This window comes from Anguilla anguilla, chromosome 3, assembly GCF_013347855.1.
Source record: "Anguilla anguilla isolate fAngAng1 chromosome 3, fAngAng1.pri, whole genome shotgun sequence".
Taxonomy (NCBI): Eukaryota; Metazoa; Chordata; class Actinopteri; order Anguilliformes; family Anguillidae; genus Anguilla; species Anguilla anguilla.
In genome coordinates this window covers 23,557,164-23,580,792 of record NC_049203.1, presented here as the reverse complement: position 1 = coordinate 23,580,792, position 23,629 = coordinate 23,557,164, and the positions used below count along the sequence as shown (strand labels likewise).

Genomic DNA, 23,629 nt, shown 5'->3' with positions numbered 1-23,629 from the left:
TGTGACTGCCTTCAGGGTCTGCTTGATGACAGTTTAAATTATAACAAGGGTCTGACCTTTTGCTGTTTGTATTACATAGACAGTTGACCATAATGTAAAAAGTAAAAAAATCTGTCACCTCTCAAAGGTTATTTCAAAACATAAGTAAATCATTAAATAAGATTGTAGTACTTCTCTCATGTTAAAACATGTAGCAGGTTAATATATTAAATATAAGCTTATGGTTCTGTAAATTAAGCTGCGGGTGAGTTCCTATATCTGAGATATGATGGCTGGAACTCATAAACTTGACCTGAAGCAATGTTCTCAGTGTTAAATCAACTCAAAAAGTACATTAGGGACCAAATGTATCGCAGTAATAAGGTAAAGCACTCTATCATGGTTCATTTTACAATGAAGATTTTGCTGTGTACAAAAGTCATCAAATTTAGGCTTTTAATTGACACTTTAAGCCATGACTTAGAGAAGGTGAATTTTACATGGCTAGAGAAGACCACAACTAAAGCTGGATATAAGTAAAGCTACAATCAAATCAGTGCTATTGTAGACATTTATCACAACTTCAGGGTCAACCCCTGTGAGGCCACATAGTTGCACAGTCTAACTTTCCACACAAAGACACATAACTGGAAACATCAAGAGAACATAAGCTATGATCACACCGCTGCTCAGTCTTGCCAAGACAGAAGGCACAGAGCTATATTCATGCTATAGGTGTGTGTACTGCTGTTACACTTCACATCCTGTGTAATTTTCCAGTAAACAGGGTAACATTAAGATCATTACTTTACAGTTATTTCTACACATTAATAAATCAATTGGCCAATCACTACTCAATGAAACACAAGCCCGTTCTGAGCATACGCTGTCCCAGTGAGCACAGCCTTCATTTTGTGTTCACATCCTCTGATAAGCCCATCCCACTTTCCTGGGAATTCCTATGAAAAAGCATGAGCAGGAGATAGAGTCATGCAATAGGGTATTTCTTAACATGTGTGGCTAGTGCATGCTACGTGCATCCTCACATGGAGACTACCAGCACCTGGAATATAGCAGGGGGAATATGACTCTACTCTTTTATAACGAAGTCAATCAATAGCTTAGCTGATGGAAGTGGGAAACTGTAATAAGTGTTATACCAGAATTTGTGTAGTTCAGATCTGGTGACTGAGAAGGTCACAAAAAAAGGATAGTCAAGAAATGAAGAAAAGAAGACGAGAGTGAAAAACTGGAGATGGAAAAAGAGAGTGAAGAAATGAGAGAAAAAGTTGTTTAACTCCAGAAATACTTCAATGAATTGAAGAAAGATGGAAATTGTGAAGATGTAAAAACTGGAAAGACGCAACTTATGTTTTTGATATTGTTAGGGTCTTAAATAATAAAACAAAAGGTTTAAAAGATGGAGGCCAGGGTTGCATTGGTGTCTGCATTCAGTGTTAATGTAGCTGCATTTACAGTATGCCCTACTTCTTGACAGGGGAAAATATTCAGGCTACCTTTTTAGTCCTAAAACATGCCTTTGAATGTCCAAGGTGCAAAGATTTCTGGTGAATGTTTCAAAGCGCAGAGGAATCAGAGGGAACAAATATGAAAGTATACATAAGTAAAGGGTGTACACGCTCCCTGCTTTTAGCTTCACAGGGAACTATGGAGGACACGCTAACATGCTTACCATATAATTACACTCACAGTGATCCAAAGCACAGATGTAATGGGAAAGCTCTCTTAGCTGACACTATATGTTATTTTCTGTTGCTTGACTATCCAGATGCATTGCAGAATAAGGAAAGAGCGATCCACTAAGAAAGAAGAATGTAACATTTCTTTGTAATTCAAAGCTATAATTTATGACATTTTACCATTTCCACCATACTCAAAAAGTAATTTCAGAGAACAGATACACAGTATGACCAAAAGTATCTGGACACCCCTTGGTGTGGGGCTGTTTTTTCATGTTTTGGGCAAGGCCCCTTAGTTCCAGTGTAGGCAAATCTTAATGCTACAGCATACAATCACATTCTATACAATTCTGTGCTTCCCCAACAGTTTGGAGAAGGCCCTTTACTGTTTCAATATGACAATTCCCCCAGGCACACAACAAGGTCCATATTGAAATTGTTTTGTGGAGGAAGGTGTGGAAGAACTTGAATGGCCTGCACTGAACCCTGACCTCAACTCCATGTCACACTTTTGGGATCAATTGAAAAGCCAACTGCAAGCCAGGCCTAACTGCCCAATCAGTGGTCAACCTATATAATGCTCTTCTCTTCTCTTCTATAATGCCCTGTAGCAATGCTCCAACATCCAATATAAAACCTACCCAGAAGAGTGGAGGTTGCTATAACAGCAAAGGGTAGACCAACTTCATATTAATGCCCATAATTTTGGATGAGATGTTGGATGTCAGGTGTCCACATACTTCTGGCCATGTAGTGTATGCAAAATAACAATCAAACATAGAGGGTCAGAGCCCCTTGGAATTTTGGGAGAACGGAGACCAAGCATTGTTCCAGACCCTACTGTCAATCTGCCACCTGGTGGTCAAGTTTCAAGTGACACCACCGCATGTTCCCCCCCCCCACCTGCAAAAGTGAAATGCCGAAACCAGAGGTCAGATTCGTCCCAGTTTAGAGAGACATGCGGTCATCTGCTTGCTTCAGAGGGTCCAGGGGCCGGCCACGGGAAAGGCGCTTATTTCAATGACATAGATGGAAGAGGGGGAAACGCAACTCTCTCCATCAAGTGCAGGATGAGTGTGGGCAGTCAGGTGAGGAACGGCGGGGTCACAGTCCCAGCATTCCTACGGGGTGAGCGCAAGCACCATCCTCGCAAATGCGTAGGGGCCCCCACAAAAAGGAAGTTCAGAGGTGAGGAAGCTTGCGCAAGTACCCTGCTGACCAGCCATGTCCAAAATGGAACAAAAACAACTGTAATTAAAAATCTGCAGAGATAGGCAGTTACTGCTGGCTACATTAATCAAAACCTGTTTTGTCAGACATGCTGATTTTAAATTTTTGTTTCTGGTGGGATTAGCTGATTCCTTCCTTACTTGTATAAGCCAATGTTTTAATTGAGGGCAAATGTCTACTTTTGTTGTAAAATGGGGGATAGAGTAGTAGTAGCAGAGCAATTAATTATGCATAAGCTATTTTTTTGTTCGGCTTTTTATGTGCCATCTGACTGGTTTATATTTTGTCAGGTTTATATTTTGACCTAATTTGCTGAAAAGTGTCAGGTGATGATGAATTTACTATGGAGCTAAAAGGATAGACCAACTGAGTGTGTTTGGAACATGGTGCTACATTTCATTCTGGAACTCTCAGCTTCAGCTTGGATTTCCTCTGGATTGGAGAAGAGATTTATGAGCATGCATCAGTGATGCAGCAGTGACATACCTCCATGTAGCACCCTGTTGAAACTCATGCACCATGTACATTGAATTGCTTTATGAATATTGTGTTCCTAACAAGCCTTTAGTTGTCCACAATCACATTATGAAACTTGTCCTACAATTGAATATTCTTATACAGCATGTTCCATCTGGTACACAGGAATTGGAAACGGTAAAACTTTTCTTTTGAGTTGAGCATGAATGTGTGTATGTGTGTGTGTGTGTTCCAAACATCCAGTCATTGGCTATCAGTGCTGTGTTGTCTTATTGAGCAAATGCATACAATACCTTGCATAAGTCTGGGACAGTAAGGATATTGAATAAAAATTACAACCCACGCTTAAGAATGAATGTTCCACTGACAAAAAAAGAAATAATGTGTTGAAAGGAATTTTATTGAATAAAACAGCACATTTACAGACATTTACCATATTGTATAATTTAGAAATTATTATTATTATTATAAGTAGTAGCAATAGTAGTGGTAGTAGTAGTAGCAGTAGTATTAGTAGTTGTAGTAGCAGTAATAGCAATAGTAGCAGCAGTAGCAGTAGAAGTTATAGTAGTATCAGTAGTAGAAATAGTAGTAGTAGTAGTAGAAGCAGTAGTAGTGGTAGTAGTAGTAGCAGTAGTTGTAGTAGTAGCTTTAGTAGCAGTAGTAGCAATTGTAGCAGCAGTAGTAGTAGTAGTAGAAGTTAGTAGTAGCAGCAGTAGTAGTAGAATTTATAGTAGTAGTAGCAGTAGTAGTAGTAGAAGAAGAAGAAGTAGTAGTAGGACACAGCATAAATTAAAAACTCAGAATCACTTAAAATTGGATGGTCGAATGTTGTATTAATGAGGTGGTTCTCTTAATGTTCCACTCAAATGGAGAGACTATGGCATCAGCTGTATTTTGCATATGATATAATGGCACAATTTCTTTTTTTTATGTCTTTGTTTCTGCCTATGGCAGAGCTCTTGGGGGTAAGGTGGGAGACCCTTTGGGTTTGGCAGCTGAGATTGGAGGAGCTTGCACAGGGTCATCTTATGCAGTGGGCTTGAGGGAGGAGCCCCATCACTGTGGCGTCACCACACTGCGTTTGAACCAGCCAAACCAGCTCTTGAGACAGCCGCGCGTTTTAGCGGGGCCATCTGGTATCAGTGGTGCCACTCTATTCTTCTTCCAGAAGCTCAGCTTCCTCTTCCTCTTTGGACTATGGTCCTTGCTCTCTGTCTTCTTTGTTACCATCTACATTGTGAGCACAAACACACGCACATGAACATATTCGAACACAGGTATTCCAACTCTTTCCAGTCTGATTGTGAATTGTATAGTCTTCTGGTCAGATCATGGTATATCTTTCCCAGTTTCATTGTGTATTCAGCAGAGTTGTGTTCAGTCTTCTCATCCCTGATCTCTTATTATATGTTATTATAGCCAGCTGTGTTCTCACCTCTGAGATGATGTCTCCGAATGGCTGGACAGGGTTGCCCATGATGCTCTTCTCCCCCTGGTCCAGCTCTGCAGTCTTACCCTCAGCCTCCTCCCGCTCTCTCCTTTCCCTGTCATTTCAAATATCAATCATTTTAAATCACACAACACAAGTGATTTCATAGTGAGTCCATGGATTGGCCCACCTATACACACAAATGTCTACGTAGCCTTGTCGGAGGAGGGCACAGCTCTTACCTCTCCTCTCGAATCTTGCGCACCCTTTCCGCCCGCTCTTTCCTGTACTTGTCCTCCTGCTCCCTCTGCTCAGCCGTGTCCTTCTGCACACGCTCATTGATGATGTTATAGCCTATGCCCACAGTCTTCAGAAGCCACTCCAGGCCACCCTGAATGGCCTTCTTCCCAATGGGCATCACAGCAGAATACGACACCTGAAATGTTGATTTTGCCTCGTCAAACTTTGATCCATCTCCTCGAGTTACATGATGCACACATTGTGCCAAATACTGCAGTACTGTCAAACACTACATCAGAACAGCACTGCGAGGTTGTCATCTCCTTTCCATCAGACTCCCAACAATACTCACTGTTTTGTAGGGGCATTTGTTTAGATTCATAATCGTCTCCACGGACAGGCGACCTATGATATCTGCCTCCTGCAGGGCTCCTTCTTTGTCCTGTTTGTTTGCCAGGCTAACACAAAATGGACATTTTGTATATTCTCCAAATGTCATCCATAAACATAATTCATTAGAACAAATTATCCATAATAATATTCTCATCCTAAATTGAGATTATTTTTTCATGATTAAATATGATTGAATTCATTTTTGGGCTATGACTGAACAGCCCTGGTATTTGTCATGTCCTTCATTCTATGGTTGACTCACTAATTGGCTCAGAGGCGCTTGCAGTAATTATATTTTACACTTAGTTCACTATTTAACTTGTTTGCATTCTCTGTACAGTACCACCCCTTCCCTCTTTAGGACAGGTAGTGTCATATTCGGTGCAGCTAATTATACTCACAAAAGAACTGGCTTCCCTGCGATGAGGGGGTGTCTTAGAACCTTGGCCAGCATGAACCTGGTTTCACTCATGCGCTGGACATCACTGGAGTCCACCACAATATCACAATGACACTCGGAGAAGTAGCGATTCCACATGTCACGAATATGCTCTCCACCACCGAGGTCAAAGATGGACACATCATACTGTCCTTGTTTCAGGTCCATGGGAGAAAATCCCACAGTAGGCCATACATCTTCTGGGTTTTCTAAAGGAAGATCAAAATAAAACAAAAAAAAAATCCTATTTAATGTTTCAAGCGAAAAACTAAATAAAAAACACTGAACTATGTCCATTCATTGTGAAGGATTTTCTGTGTAGCAAAATAATTATGCTGTGGTACAAAAAAATATATATGAAAATTATTATTATTTTTTTCAATCCAGCATAATATTTTCACTAAAACAACACTTAAAGAACAACATAAGACTACATCCTATGTGCTTGAATCCACTAGGACAGTGGCAGTAGGCCTAATACAGGAAATCAAACTATTTTTAATTCCTTTAGAGTATAAATGTGGTTTAGAATATTACATGCCTTGAATACTTAAAAATACTTTGGTCTGCTGAGAATCAAAGCAGTATTTAGTGTTTCACATCATAAGCATTTTAATAAAACTTGTGGTTGGGTCCTTAAACTGAGAAATCAATAGTTGTTTTATATTTTAAGTATGTTAATATAAACAAGCATGTAATGCGGCATGCTTAAATGATCACAAATAAAACCTTACCTCCTTGAATGCTTCGGAGTGTTGCAGTTTTCCCCGCATTATCGAGTCCCAGAATGGCCAAAGTAACTTTCCTAGAAGCTGAAAAGATAACAAGCTATAGTACTATTTATGAATTGCATGTGGTGAGGTACCTAACAAAATTTCTTCCATTGAAATATACCCCGATTCATGGTGGTTAGTTCGGCCAAGTTCCAATATGTTATTTTTATTTATGATGTATTTATTTCTGTATCAGGGACAATGCACAACTGAGCCACCACACTTGTTGATGTGCTATATTGCACACATTCGCTATTTTTCAGCTATTTCATTTACTTCGGCCCACCTTTATTTGATTGTTTTTACATGTCAACTGAGTAGATGCTGTGAAATGATAGGAATGACTTAACAAACTTGTTCTGAAGCCTGCTTCTGGGACAATAATGATTCAATTGCAAAATAGTAAAAAATGAACCTCACCTTTCAGGCCTTCCACAGTTTCTTAGAAAATTCCAATAGCTCTCCATCAGGATGACCAAAGAAATTACATAATTAAAAGCAGAAAGAGAATAGCTCAAGCAAAGAAGATCTCCAGCACAAACACTGGTGGATAATGGGACATCCCACACTTAAATAGTCATTTGATTTTGATGTTATAATGCCACAGTATCATAATTCTGTTGCTCTGGTAACATAAGAAACAGAATGCCACTGTTATCAAAGATTCTATCAACAACACACACAAAAAAATGAACGGTATCTACTTGTATAAATGCAAGTTGTCCATAGTTATGTCAAATCATGAATTATATTAGCATATTCTATACAAAAAAGTCACCAATTTTCGTTAGAGTGCCAAGTGTAACGTTAACGGTTTTTCTCCGGACAGCTGCTTGCTAGCTAAGAAGCTAGCTCGGGAGTGCAACTCAAGCAAAACGTCATTTTCGGTCCCTGATAAAAGATTTTTGAACAGTATATTGCTATACATAATATTGGTCGATGCCAATATTAATGAATATTTAACCGAGCATTTCATATATATACGTATAGATTACGATCAGAATTATTATTTTTTTATCAGGGCCCAAAGGCAACGTCGCTTTTTTGGAATTCGGAATTTTCGAACGCAATTTCCGTTATTGTGCGACAGATATTCAAAAGATAATAGAGGCGCAGGGTGATGACAACAGTATCGCAAAGCAAACGTTCGTTCTGCTGCTCACTCCCTATGTAGTGTGCTACATATTTCCCACTACATAGGGAATAGTGAATGAGTGAACAAGTGAATCATTTGGCACGCAGCCAGGGTTTCTTTTAGGCTATGGTTTCTCAACGGGGGCGTTCTGAGATTGCAAGGGGGCGCTGGAAGCACGATGGATGAGAGGGGGGCGTTGTGGCCATTACAAGGGGCGTTTGCCCAGTATTAAAGGAGTACCATGGTGATTTTCACACTTTATCGGTTTTATGTGCTATTTGCACAAGAGGCATTGAAGAAACACAATGAGTAAAGTATTAAATATGTCCGTTCTCTATTTTTGGAGAAATATGAGTTTTAAATGTATCGTCCTATTTTCAACCGGTTGAGAAAGTTGTCAACTTGGTGCGTCACGAACACAGTAACCACTCCCCTTTCCACACCCCGTAAACCCATGGATAACTCGAGACCCATAGTTTGCGCCGCTGGTTTATGGGCAAGACAATGCAAATATTTTACTAACGTTAGGTTCACTTAAGTTAGACTGCCTTTTAAGGACTATTCGATTATTTCTGGTTATATTCATTTAGCTAGCTAGCTAGCTAACGTTAGCTAGCTAGGTAGTTTGCTTTCATAAGGCAAGGTTATCGATAACGTTAGCTAGCTAGTTTGCTTTTATGAGGACGTTATAGTTGTGCTTTTATCTTAACTTGGCTAGCTAGATATCAAAAATTATAAGTGGATATAAATCAACGTCCTTACCTTAGCTATCTATCGATACTTGATATACTACTAAGCTAGCTAGCTTGTGAAAAGTCTCCCAAAAAGAGCACTTATCATGGGGGTAGCTATGGTAACGGGGCACGGTTTGTCAATCATAGCTAACTGACAGTTCTCATTACCACGCCCAGACGGTTCGGGTGAACTTTTATAGTGGGAAATTTAGGCTTAGAAAAATATGTTTTAAAGTACATTGAAATGACTGAATAATAAAAAAAATTATGCACATTTGTTTATTTGTTGCCTAAAGACAACTGGGAAGTGTCACGTTCAACCACCATGTTACTCCTTTAATGTTCAAAGAGCATATTGCAGATTGGAGACCCCAGTGAATCATGTGTAGGAAAATGATATAGGAACTAGATTTTCATTAAACAAATATACTTATATATTGACTACACTACAGTGACTTCTGGAGTCATCTTTGTGAGAGAATTTTCACTTCCGCATCTAAAAACGCCAAACTGAAGTGACGTAACAGAAGGGAGAGCAGTCAAGTTGAACAATAAAGAAGATTGGATCTCTACGCTAGTTTTTGACACTGAACAGGTTATAAATGTTTATGCAAACGCATATGACGGACCACAGCCTTATAATTATGAGCCTGCTAGGCGTCCAAGGGACCAGGAACAGACCAGGGTTGGAAGGAATAAAGGTCAGAGGAGAGAAATTGAGTTGTGGTATGAGGAGAACCAGTGGAGAACTGGGCATCTTGGTGAGTGACCAGCGTTACATATACATATGTACTCAATGTCCTGACAGGGTGGTGTTTGTGCAACCTGCACAAAAACAATAATTTGCCATGATGATACACGGTGAAATGCAATATAAAACTACTGAAAAAAGACCAACTCACTATATCACCACCGCTCAGACTCACTACCACCTACTACTGCAGATTGGGCGATGTTGAAAAAAAAACACGTTTTTAGGAGATTTGCTCAAAACGGCCACTAGTTCCTCTGAAATTGTGCCCTTATGTCTTGTAAAAATGATTAAATCCTGCATTTACTTTTCACATGGTCATTTTCAGACAAGGTTAAGTATACATTTCGTAAAAAAATGTAACCTGCAAGATGCTCTTTAATATTTCAGCTGCCCTCTTACTGTTGCCCTTTCCGTTGTGAAACACGTTTGACTGGTCTGTATCATTTTTCTGTGTCAGTGTCTGTAGCGGTAGGCTAATTCACAGGCCTGTTTATGAAGAAATAATTGCTGGGCTATAGGCTGCCACTATTGTGGGCAAAATATTTTTTTCCTGAACCATCACCTAGGCTTGTTTGATCCATGAAAAACACAGCATGCCCCAAAATAAAAAGAACATGCCAAATTGTTACGAGATGTAGGCTACTGAGGTGAACAGAGAAACAAAAGGTAGGAACCAGGATGAACAAGGAAGAGTTATTTAATAATCTATAATAAAATAAGCACGATTACAACGATCACAGCCAGCAAATGTAAGGCACTGAATATGAAAGATTAGACAAGACGTGAGTCATTTGCTTCATTCTGCTGGCAGCCAAGGGTTATGACACATAGCTAAAATTAAGTTCTTACCTGAAAATTAAACAGCATAGGTAGGCTTGTTTGATTAAAAGAAAAAATAACATAATATCACGGACATCAACAAATAACCTTCATTTGGGGCTGATAATTCAATTTTTGTTTTGGGGGGGGGGGGGGGGGGGGGGTATGGGACTTGAACATTCGATAGGGGGGCATTGGTCTTCAAAAGGTTGAGAACCCCCTTTTTTAGGCAAACATTCTGTGATTTAAAAAATAACAGATGACAGATATATAAGAGTTCATAGCAGCAGGATACAACAACAATATAATCTGAAAGAATACAAGACTACTAAATTCTTTTATTAATTAGCCTAATCTGTAGATATTGTCATTGATTTTTAAATGTACATTTTCATTAGATTCCATTCATTAAAGTGATTATTTGGACAGAGAATATGAAGCCTATGTGTAGCCTATGCTTTATTTCAGGATCAGATATTCAAATCTGGCCCTCAAAATCAGTTGCATATTCATCAGTCTTTCTGTCACCTTATGTCATGAGTGTGAAGGGTCATGTGTTTCCAGTGGATTACAATTGTGACTTTTTTAAAATCAAGATGCATGTACTTTGGCAGATGATGTGATGCAGGCAGAATCAAAGGACAACTTCCAAACGTCCAGTCATTGGCTATCAGTGCTGTGTTGTCTTATTGAGCAAATGCTGAAAATGCGTAAAATGCCTTGGCTTGCACAAGTCTGGGACAGTTAGGATATCGTATTAAAATTACTACCCACGCTTAAGAATGAATGTTCCACTGACAAAAAAGAAATAATGTGTTGAAAGGAATTTTATTGAATAAAACAGCACATTTACAGACATTTACCATATTGTATAATTTAGGAATAATTATTAGAATTTATAGTAGTAGCAGTAGTAGTAAATTGGATGGTCAAATTCATATGAGAATCAAAGCAATGCACTATATAGGCCTAATCAAAATTCAGCAGAGTTGTGTTCAGTCTTCTCATCCCTGATCTCTTAGTGTAGGTTATTATAGCCAGCTGTTTTCTCACCTCTGGGATGATGTCTCCGAATGGCTGGACAGGGTTGCCCATGATGCTCTTCTCCCCCTGGTCCAGCTCTGCAGTCTTACCCTCAGCCTCCTCCTGCTCAGCCTCCTCCTGCTCTCTCCTTTCCCTGTCATTTCAAATATCAATCATTTTAAATCACACAACACAGGTGATTTCATAGTGAGTCCATGGATTGGCCCATCTATAAACACACGTCTACGTAGCCTTGTCGGAGGAGGGCACAGCTCTTACCTCTCCTCTCGAATATTGCGCACCCTTTCCGCCCGCTCTTTCCTGTACTTGTCCTCCTGCTCCCTCTGCTCAGCCGTGTCCTTCTGCACATGCTCATTGATGATGTTGTAGCCTATGCCCACAGTCTTCAGAAGCCACTCCAGTCCACCCTGAATGGCCTTCTTCCCAATGGGCATCACAGCAGAATACGACACCTGAAATGTTGATTTTGCCTCGTCAAACTTTGATCCATCTCCTCGAGTTACATGATGCACACATTGTGCCAAATACTGCAGTACTGTCAAACACTACATCAGAACAGCACTGCGAGGTTGTCATCTCCTTTCCATCAGACTCCCAACAATACTCACTGTTTTGTAGGGGCATTTGTTTAGATTCATAATCGTCTCCACGGACAGGCGACCTATGATATCTGCCTCCTGCAGGGCTCCTTCTTTGTCCTGTTTGTTTGCCAGGCTAACACAAAATGGACATTTTGTATATTCTCCAAATGTCACCCATAAACATAATTCATCAGAACAAATTATCCATAATAATATTCTCAACCTAAATTGAGATTATTTTTTCAAGATTAAATATGATTGAATTCATTTTTGGGCTATGACTGAACAGCCCTGGTATTTGTCATGTCCTTCATTCTATGGTTGACTCACTAATTGGCTCAGAGGCGCTTGCAGTAATTATATTTTACACTTAGTTCACTATTTAACTTGTTTGCATTCTCTGTACAGTACCACCCCTTCCCTCTTTAGGACAGGTAGTGTCATATTCGGTGCAGCTAATTATACTCACAAAAGAACTGGCTTCCCTGCGATGAGGGGGTGTCTTAGAACCTTGGCCAGCATGAACCTGGTTTCACTCATGCGCTGGACATCACTGGAGTCCACCACAAACATCACACCATGACACTCGGAGAAGTAGTGATTCCACATGTCACGAATATGCTCTCCACCACCGAGGTCAAAGATGGACACATCATACTGTCCTTGTTTCAGGTCCACGGGAGAAAATCCCACAGTAGGCCATACATCTTCTGGGTTTTCTAAAGGAAGATCAAAAAACAAAAAAAATCCTATTTAATGTTTCAAGCGAAAAACTAAATAAAAAACACTGAACTATGTCCATTCATTGTGAAGGTTTTTCTGTGTAGCAAAATAATTATGCTGTGGTACAAAAAATATATATGAAAAAAAAAAAAAATTAAATTTTCCAATCCAGCATAATATTTTCACTAAAACAACACTTAAAGAACAACATAAGGCTACATCCTATGTGCTTGAATCCACTAGGACAGTGGCAGTAATACAGGAAATCAAACTATTTTTAATTACTTTAGAGTATAAATGTGGTTTAGAATATTACATGCCTTGAATATTTCAAAATACTTTGGTCTGCTGAGAATCAAAGCAGTATTTAGTGTTTCACATCATTAGCATTTTAATAAAACTAGTGGTTGGGACCTTAAACTGAGAAATCAATAGTTGTTTTATATTTATAAACAAGAATGTAATGCGGCATGCTTAAATGATCACAAATAAAACCTTACCTCCTTGAATGCTTCGAAGTGTTGCAGTTTTCCCCGCATTATCGAGTCCCAGAATGGCCAAAGTAACTTTCCTAGAAGTTGAAAAGATAACAAGCTATAGTACTATTTATGAATTGCATGTGGTGAGGTACCCAACAAAATTTCTTCCATTGTAATATACCCCGATCCATGGTGGTTAGTTCGGCCAAGTTCCAATATGTTATTTTTATTTATTACGTATTTATGTCTGTATCAAGGACAATGCACAGCTGAGCCACCACACTTGTTGATATGCTATATTGCACACATTCGCTATTTTTCAGCTATTTCATTTATTTTGTCCCACCTTTATTTGATTGTTTTTCCATGTCAACTGAGTAGATGCTGTGAAATGATAGCGATGACTTAACCAACTTGTTCTGACGCCTGCTTCTGGGACAATAATGATCCAATTGCAAAATAGTAAAAAATGAACCTCACCTTTCAGGCCTTCTACAGTTTCTTAGAAAATTCCAATAGCTCTCCATCAGGATGTGCAAAGAAATTACCTAATTAAAAGCAGAAATAGAATAGCTCAAGCAAATGATACAGAAGATCTCCAACACAAACACTGGTGGATAATGGGACATCCCACACTTAAATAGTCATTTGATTTTGATGTTATGATGTCACAGTATCATAATTCTGTTGCTCTGGTAACATAAGAAACAGAATGCCACTGTTATCAAAGGTTCTATCAACAATACTGGGTTTCTTTTAGGCAAACATTCCTTGATTTAAAAAATAACAGATGAGAGATATATGAGTTCATAGCAGCAGGATACAACAACAATATAATCTGAAAGAATACAAGACTACTAAATTTGTTAATCTGTCGATTAATCTGTAGATATTGTCATTGATTTTTAAATGTACGTTTTCATTAGATTCTATTCATTAAAAAGTGATTATTTGGACAGAGAATATGAAGCCTATGTGTTGCTTATGCTTTATTTCAGGATCAAATATTCAAATCTGGCCCTCAAAATCAGTTGCATTGCTAGTTTTCTTTTCTACCTTAAAGCCTGGTGCACACTAGAGGATTTTCAAATCTTAACCGACTTTAAAAGCGTGAGAGACCACAGACATAACAACAGATTTAACCGATTTTTAATATTTTGATCATAAGAACACACACACCAGACGATTCAGTCAAGACACAGGACCACACACTTGGCGTTTATACTAAACGATTTCAGAGTGGCGATTCCAGGGACTTTTTTTATTTCCGCAAGCTGATTCCCCGTCTCCATGGAGACCGCACTGCCGGCAACGTTACAATAATTACATGTATACGTAATACAATAAAATTTATACTTTTGTTGCTACATGCGGTTGCCTAACCGCATCGAGTATAAAACAATTTCGTCCGCAGAGAACTTCTTGGGTTTCGCCAAGCCGAAAGAAATTTGGTTGGTGACGCTTCCCGGTCAGTTCGCTCTCATTACATTACATTACAGGCATTTAGCAGACACTCTTATCCAGAGCGACTTACACAACTTTTACATAGCATTTTCACATTGTATCCATTTATACAGCTGGATATATACTGAAGCAATTTTCGGTTAAGTACCTTGCTCAAGGGTACAACGGCAGTGTCCTACCCGGGAATCGAACCTCCGACCTTTCGGTTACAAGCCCAGTTCCTTACCCACTGTGCCACACTCCGACCCCGCTCTCCTTGGCTATTGCGGGTTTCTGCTCAAGATTCCGTCGCTGTTCCTTTCACACTACAGGATTTCAAGTCGTAAATATTAAACATGTTTGATATTTACGATTCGAGATCGGGAAGACTCCGATCCAGTCGGCAACATTAAGATTATATCTGTAAACCCCTCACACTACAGGATCATTTGAGCAGATAATCGGTTCAGACTAGCCTCGGATCGGGAACGCCCCCGCGATTGTCGGGAAGAGCGAATCGGCCACAAAATCGGCCCAGTTATCCTCTAGTGTGGGGCCAGCATACCTGAGTGATTAAATTCACCAATTGACTAGAGATTCCACTCCCCTGGTGTTCTAGATATAAATTAGTCCTTTGTTAGAGGGTTAGAATGAAAACAGGCATACCATACTGGCCTCAATTGTAAGATTTGAGTATCCTTTTTTAGTTCATGCCTAATTCATCAGTTAATGAGTTAGCACAACTCCATTCCATGAGAGCCAGTGCGTGTGCTGGTTTTGATCTGTTTCAGCACTTAAGTGCATACTTTATTGTTAGTCATATTGGCTAAATGGTCCACGCATCTGGTTTCTAAGGCCTAAATGTCAGCTGGAAAACTCCAAAAACCAGCAGACACTGCCTCTTCTGGATTGGAGTTGTGCACCGCTGCAACACGTCTTCATTTTCCATTTGACCGTGACATGATATACATTTTCAATGAAGAAATACCAATAATGTCAGCTTTTCATCACAGCAATATTATACTCCCAGAGATTGCATGTGTGGATATTACCTGATTCTTCTTTCAAAATTTACATTTAATCTTATTTTCAGTTGGAACTATTCCCTATGATGCATGGAACATGAGACTGATGTGCTCAGGAAGATTTATAAATGTCTTAAATATCCTTCTAAATACCTGAACTATAGGTGTGTGTGTGTGTGGGTGCGTGTGTGTGTGTGTGTGTATGTGTTGTGTGTGTGCGTGCGAGAGCTGGGGGTTGAAGGATGGGGGGGGGGGGGCGTAAATGTACAGGCTGTTCTCAGGCACCCCACAATGCCGTGGATCTGCGGGATTTACTTGGTATCCATGGCAATGAAAGACCCCCGTTTGAGTCCGCAAGGGTTCCCGGATCCCCCATTCCCTGTCCCTCCCCCTCTTCAGGCGAAAACATTACCATTGCAAATTTCCTGTTCACCAACAGTCCAGATAGTCCCTCCGAGAGAGTGAGAGTGAGGTCTCACTCCTAATGGATGGACAATGGTTGTCATTCACAGAAGGCCATAGGAAGGAAAAATGGACTCAGGAAAAAGCATTGCTGGGTAAAGGCTATGTGTCACATGGACTCTTTCACTGACACCCCCCTCCCCTCATCCCCCCTACCCTCCCCCAAAAAAGACCACATTCAGTACTGTCACTTGTTCCTTTATAGAGCTACACAACTTGATAAAAAAAAGGAGCCGGCCTTGAATATTGGGGTGGCCATTAAAAAGACAAGAGTCAGAACCACCACAGCTTGGAACTTCCGTGGCCAGACTTCGTGCTGAACACCATCCTGAAGGCTTTTCATAGATCTAAATAATCCTGGAGATAAGAGGGCCGTTCCAGTGCGTACCCTTTGAATAAACCCTTGTGGAAACCTTTCTTGAAGATGTAATAATATATTTCACAGCAGTGTGTTTTTAAAATACACTGCAATACCTGAGCAATGACTTGTACACTTGTACAAAGATTGGGTTGACCAGATGTCCTCTTTGTCCTAGACATTTTATCTTTTTGGGACTGAAAATATCTATTCAGGTGGGATTTATAAATTCCAAAATTGTCCGGTAAGGTTTCCATAGACCGTATATAAATAAACAAATAGTTTAGTATCATGTTAACAATGCCCACCCGCCCTGTCCTCTTTTTTGAAATCCAATGTGAAGTATGGTCTTCGCAACATATATTGTGAAGTGTCACAATATCTTGATTAAGATTTAGATTTATTTATTTAGATTTAGATTTATTTATTTGCACTCATCATATAAAAATTACAAAATAGAACAAATACACGTACTTAAAACAGTACAGAGAGAAGATGCTGCACCACTTCACAATACATGGGGAGGTGGATAGGCCTACATGAATTTCTGTATGGGAAGGAACTTATTAGGTCTCTGGGTAAAGGGGTATTAAAGTGATATTTCACTTTGGTATAACAAGTAATTTTGTGGAGCTTAATCCATTGTATTTGCCTGGCCTGAAAACTAGCAACATCAACTGTCTCTGCAGCATTCCTCCCGCTGTCCGCAAACTAACTACTAACCAATAGATCAATAAAAAGGAGTACTAATGTCAAAATGTCTGTTTTTTTTATATCAGATTCATTTTTGATCCAGCAAAAAGTTAAAATAAGTTATGTATCCTTGCACACAATAACAGATTCACATGGGTGCATGCATTAAAATGTAGGCCTTTCTTGCTGATAAAAGGGTTGGCAATGCCCCGTGTACCTGATAGTCATACTGCACTACCATGTAAGGGATCCTTTTTGGCTCTCGTGTGGATAAATCACAGAGATTATTATTTTGTTCATTTTCTGTGCAAGAAATCTTATTTGATGTATGCTTTTATTGTTCATGTCAAAGTGCACCAGATTGATGCATTTACTTGTGGAAAAACAAGCATTTTTCCACCTAGGGGAAAGATTCCCCCAGACCCCCAACAATGTTCTAGGCTAAGCCCCCAATGTCCTCAAATCCTAGCAACAGCCCTGGGGAAAACAATGAGGTAATCTCCACAAAATTACTTGTGTTTTATCTAAGTGAAATATCCCTTTTAAACTTGAAAGGCTGTAATGATATCGACATTACAGACAAGAACAGTAACGGCAAAGGAATTATTGTTGTAAAGCCTATTGTGTCGCTTCACCCACCTGACCCCCATAAGGACTGGAAATGCAGACACTAATTAGAAGAATAAAAGGGGCCACTTGTGTCTTTCAAGAACATTTCAAAGGGACTAAGGCACATTGATCTCCAAACAGTTATGGTACCACCCTGATGGCAAACCAAAGCCTTAAATTTTTTTAAAACATGTCGGCTAGCTGTGCAAATGAAACATGATGTGAATGTTTAATGACAGGAACAAGCTCCTCTGTGTACCATTCACATATTATAAAATAAAAGAATCATGATTTGACCTTTGGAGATTATATTATATAATATCAAGCCTCTGCATCATAGCACGGGGAGAGAGGATGGGCTAGAATGTGGGTGTTTGCAGTAGCGGATGCAAACGTTCTTTAGTTTTCTGTTTCACTTGGTTGTGTCCAACAGATAAATATAATAATAAGCTTAACTATAATAACTCACCAATACATTAGTCAGATTTACGAATGGATTTCACATTTACTGTATTTGAAAAAGAATGGTGAATGGTCGGCATGAGAGAATTAGTGCTCATCATGCATAACTCTAAGGGTCTGCATGGAATGTCAAAGAACTGTCTCCAGTAGGTAAACAATCAAATGGTAACATTTCATATAACACAATATGTGATGTGTCCTTTATGTTCCATGCAACACCAGCTGCTGTTTCATTTTATTTTAAACACTGCACGCTTTTCCCCTGTGAGTCCCGGGTTTTAAGGAGCTTAGCTACAAAGCTCACACTGATCTGAAAACTCACCTTGAGGACATCCAGGCTCTACAATAGTTTGTGGCAGGGATCTCAAACTCCAGCCCTGGAGGGCCACAGATCCTGCTGGTTTTAGTAATGTCTCACTCATTGTTTAATTAAAGTTTAATTAAAGTCACTGATTGGCTAAAGAGTTCAAGCACCTCGTTTCCAATGATTGAATGTGTTGCTGATTGAAAGGCAACCACAGAAACCTGCATACACTGCAGCCCTATAGCACTGGAATTTGAGATCCCTGGTTTCCGCGAATCATTCTGCATGTGTTCAGCTCAGTTTAATGACTGTCCCCAGAATATTTCATGTGCTGCAGAGAGACACAAGCTGACGTACGCATAATACTGAGTACGGCCTGACACTTTTCGTATGTTACATAATATGTTTCCGGCTGATTCCGGCTAATGTTAGGTTATTTTTAATCTCAGCAACTTCATATAGTCGTGCTAAAATGTCACCTGATAGTACATCTTATAATGTCACATCCTGGTTGGTTTGCACACTGTCATTTATTTTTATGGCTTGTATGTGACAAGCATCAGTCTCAGTGAGCTGGTTGAACAGGTGCTAACCCCCAGCAGGTGTTTATAATGCTGGTGATGTGCTCAAGGTTAATGGAAAGGAAAACGCAACCATTCTGCCTCATTTTATAAATGTACAGTTTACTCTCATGACCAGGTGGAAGTCTTACTGTATGGTGGTACGCAGGTGTGTCTGTGACATTAGATGCATGGATTCATATCAACATGAAGTGTATTAAATACAAAAAACCTCCAAATGGATAGGACACCTGATACTACTGCAGGGGCAGGATATGGAACACTGCCAGTATACAGCACACTGCTCTCACTGAAGTGTTTGTGAGCATGAGCATATGTGATCATGCCTTGCAGAAACCCTGCCGTAATAGGATGAACATGGGTCATAGCACGAAGATCACAGGGCTACACAATGCTACCACATGACACCACAGCAATACTGCTGTCAATTCTCTGCCTGTTTTCCAGCTCGAAAAACACATTCCTACTACTTACACTACTCCTGTTGTGACTGCTTTTTTCTGGCTTTTTAAGTTCAGGTGTGCGTATGAAGTAATGTCTTCTCTGGGAACACCTGGAGAGTGAATCAGGGATGAAATAGCTGAGGTGAAGACGTGCGTGGTGTTTAAAAAAAATAGCAGTCATAATCACAGACACACGTGCACATAACTTCTTGGGCAAGGACGTTATATTCGAGTTATTAAAGGCCTTTATCAGACCACACTTAACTTTGGAACGCTTCCTAATGTGTGTCTTATTATCAGCAATTCAAGCCGTTTTTGGTTCTTTGAACCAAAAAAAGTAGGCCCCAGTGTGCAGAACTCAATTTAAAAACAACCACACATTACATTACTGGAATTTAGCAAATCTTTTTATCCAGAACAAGTTACACAACTAGCCTATGATATAGTATACATTTATACAGCTGGATATATAATGAAGCAATTCAGGTTAAGTGCCTTGGTCAAGGGTACACCGGCAACGTCTTCCCTGGGAATAGAATCAGATTTTGGTTAGCGCATAGGAGGTGAGTGGGTCTGTGAATGTTACCCGTAAATTACAGGAAATTGAAGAACAAGGATTACATTTAAATTGCCTTGCGTTCTTATTTCATAGAGTTAAATACAGATAATCCAGTGTCTTGCAACATGAGAGTTCACAGTATACAGATCTCAAAATACAGTCTTGGCAGGCCACATTGTCTGTTGTGGAGGTGCAGGTTTGTTGTGGTTTGTAGTTTCCTTTAAATCAGCAGCCGTGTTAGGACTTGTAAAAATGATGTGTGTACTCTTTAGCCAATCAGTTAAAGTTAGCAAACAGCTGCTGAAAGTAAATTTACAAACAAAACAACGGGACCTCAGGAGGTGATGCATTAGACCCGCCCCTCTCCCAGTCATCTGCAGTTGCACCGGCTCATTTATCCCGTGTTTGCGCAAGGGATGAGTGACACACGGCTGGAGCTTAGGCCGGCCAAGCGTTCGGGCTGCAGCTGTAGGCTGCGCACGCAAACGTCCTGCCCCGCGGCGAGAAAGCCTGGTGATTGCATCCCACCCGCAACCCCCCCACACCCCCGGCCCTCAGAAGGCGGGCCACACCCCCCAGGTGAGAAGCGGCCAGCTAAAGCCCCGGTAATCCCCAGTGCAGGCTGGGTAATCCCTCTCCCCCCTCGGAAAGAGGCTCAAACGACAGCTTTAATCCAGGTAAATATTGGCAGAAAGCGGGCCTCTCCATACCTGTAGCAAGAGAGGCCCCCCGAGGGCATTGTTTCAGATGCTGTTTGAAGTGATGCACATCAATCGGAAAATCCTATTTGTTGAGAAGAAACGGCTCAGCCCCTTTTCTTGAAGGCTGAAGCTGCAGTGAGGTAACTTTGAAACTGGAACCATCAGCCAGTGCTTTTAAACCAGCTTTGCAAATTTACCTTTTTGCCTTGCATGGTGACAAAACCGAGTGAAGCGTAAGAGACCTATGGGGAGAACACAAATGACTGACTGCCAATCAGCCTCCAGTCTTTTTCCTTGATGACTAATCTGCAGCCAGCCTCTAGATGACAAAGATAGAGACTGATAAGCTTTGCACACACACACACACATATACACAGGCCCTCACACTGATAAACAATGCACATATGACTGACAGTGTATTTCATATGGAATATGGGGTATTTGTCTTTCGTTGCATTTTTTTCTTACACTTCTGCTACCCGCAAAGCAGTCTGCACCTCCACCTTTCACATTGCAGTTTGTTGATACATTTACTTTCGAGTTATTGTGTAGTTTGTTTTCTGTAACGAGATAATATGCTTTTGGCCATCCCTGGTGACAGACTAGCTGTGGAATTTTCTTTCCCTGGCCATCTTTGCCACAAGTCCTTCCTGTTGTGGGATCGGAGAGGGGAAAAGCCACTGGTATGAATTCCATCTCTGTCCACAGACCAGAGAGAAGGGGCGGAAGGCCAGTGTGGCTTGGCAGGGAGGGGACAGCATCGCTCTGTAGCCAGGCTCCAGCCCAGTGGACAGGAAGCTGCTCTGCAACCACACCGAGGGGTCAAAGGTCAGGTATCTTCATGTGCCAGGCGCATACTCCCCCACTTAGAGCCTTGCTAAAACAGCATATTTAAAAGTGATAAGCTGGGATGTTTCCAATATTTTCTAACCAACCACATCAAGCCATTGAAAGTAGATCAGAGGTGAAGATAGCAAATCAAACCAGAAAAAACCCATAAATCACCTTGAATATCTAAGTAATGTATAAAGTAAACTGACATGCCTATCACTGCTATAGTAAGAACTGTTCCCAGGAGGGTTTTCTTTCTTTCTTTCTCCTTTTTCTCTCAGTTTGGAATGCCAAATTATGTTCAAGCCTTTGTTTGATTTGGGGGAGCTGAAGACAAGCATGCGCTCTTCTCTAATGACTTGTTGATTGCTATATTTCATACCGTGGTCTACAAGTCTGGCTCACAGAGACATGAGTCAGAGGAAGACTCTTCTTGTGCAGCTCAACTGGTGAAGCGTGATCTGGGATGGAGGTCACTGGAGCATGGAGGAGACATACCAGCCGGGTGAAACCTACCCTTCCCTGCACGGCACTAGCGGCAATTAGGTTATATGTAGTCATGTAGGGGGTGCTGGCCACAGTCAGGACCAGCATTGTCTGGGTTCAGTATCACACTGTGTGGCCCATTCATTACCCGGAACACTGCCTTAACAGGATGAGCCACCCAGCAGCCTAGACAAAAATGTCTTGTAATGTCTCGCCTACCTGGCTTTCTGTGAGGCTTGGAGTGGAATAAACAAAATAAGTAAGTATTTAGACATAAGCCCCATGATCTTCATCCATGACTTCCTGCTAAGGGACTATACTTGCGTATCAAGAGAATACTTGAAGGGAGTTGATGAGGCAAACATTGCACAGATTTCCCACTATGAAGATTATTTTGGGATAAGATGGCAGTGAGGTATGGTAGCCATGGAATAACAATGTGTAGGTGTGGTTCTCAAGGTGGGTAGAGCTTGGCTGTGCCTGATGTAATCACCATTCGCAGTCTGATGTGGAACACACCCTCTCATTTAAAGTGACCTAAGAGTTGTCGTCACTTCTGAAAATCCCACCACCCTGCCCATAATTCTGCGCATGCAAAATCATTCTACCACAAATCATGTGAAAGGATTGTACACATTTCGCAAGATTTTTTTTGTTTGTTTGTTTGAGCAGTGAAATATGTTATGTGATTTTTACAGAACTCTTTGCCACTGCCAGCTGCCATGGATGCTGAGGCATAGATAAGGGGCATAGCTAAGTGAGCGGTGGAAACTTCAAAGCGTACCAAGCACAGGGGCCTCACGCAGTAAACACTGCAGGTTAGGGTAATGCGGAGTGGCAGAGTGTTGTGAATGCAGCCAGTGTGGAGTGGGGGCCAGCGTCTGAGCGCGCTCAGTGCACAGGAAGCGGGTGGGAGAGCCGGGGAGAGGCCCAGGGGCTGGAGAACAGAGGAGGCCTTCATGGCACAGGGTGAAAGGGGGCACGCTCTCACACTCAGACCCCAGACCCGGCCGATCACACACACACTCCTTTCTGAATCGCTGCATTCATCACAGTGGGCCCTGGGACTTTTTTTGTGTGTGTGAGTAAATGCTGTGTGTGGTACAGACCTCAGAGTCTGAGACAGAAGCCGAAAAACAGCTTTCATGTTTTGAGCCTGGCCACTGACAAGCAGGATTTTTGTACTAATATTGTAATGGTGGCTGGCTAACAAGCTAGCCGCCGCTGGTTGTGTATTGTTTAATGGTCACAAATGACTTCCTTTTTTTTGTTATAACTAGTCCATTGGACTGTGAGATTGGCAGTTAGGCTTTAGTTGTTATGTGTTTGACAAATTTGAATTTGGAGAGTAGGGTGTGTTATACAAAGAGATGGCAACACATGCTTGAGCAGTTCTACTCTTCCTGTGCTTGTGTTTGACGCTGAATTCTTCTGCATTAATAAATGCAGAGTGCAAAGACTCAAAAATGGGGTCCGCCTGGTATGCCTATAGTTGAAATTGTTACAATATATACCTGTTTATCACAATTGTACATTCCATGCATGAATAAACAAAGACAATGATAAATATTAAGATTGATTTATTAATGATTGATTGATTGATTTATTAGGCAGTGGATAGATGTATATTTATAGCATTAAATAATTTTATTTTATTTCTTTATAGATACTACAGATTATGTAAAATGATGCAATAAAAAAATAGCTCATGCAAAGCAAACTAAAACAAGCCCATTTTCG

At 40.6% G+C, this 23,629-nt stretch overlaps 1 protein-coding gene across 1 annotated transcript; it reads right to left on the bottom strand.

Moving 5' to 3' along the window:
• Positions 1-4,093: 4,093 nt before the first annotated feature.
• On the bottom strand, positions 4,094-22,935 carry LOC118222689 (ADP-ribosylation factor-like protein 13B). Its single transcript, XM_035408457.1, has 10 exons — positions 22,674-22,935; positions 21,809-21,879; positions 21,283-21,375; positions 13,413-13,480; positions 12,954-13,024; positions 12,200-12,449; positions 11,758-11,863; positions 11,408-11,601; positions 11,159-11,282; positions 4,094-4,619 (listed from the first exon to the last, which is right to left on the bottom strand). Exons 1-10 carry the CDS (start codon positions 22,933-22,935, stop codon positions 4,446-4,448), a joined length of 1,413 nt encoding a protein of 470 aa, XP_035264348.1. The 3' UTR covers positions 4,094-4,445.
• Positions 22,936-23,629: the final 694 nt, after the last annotated feature.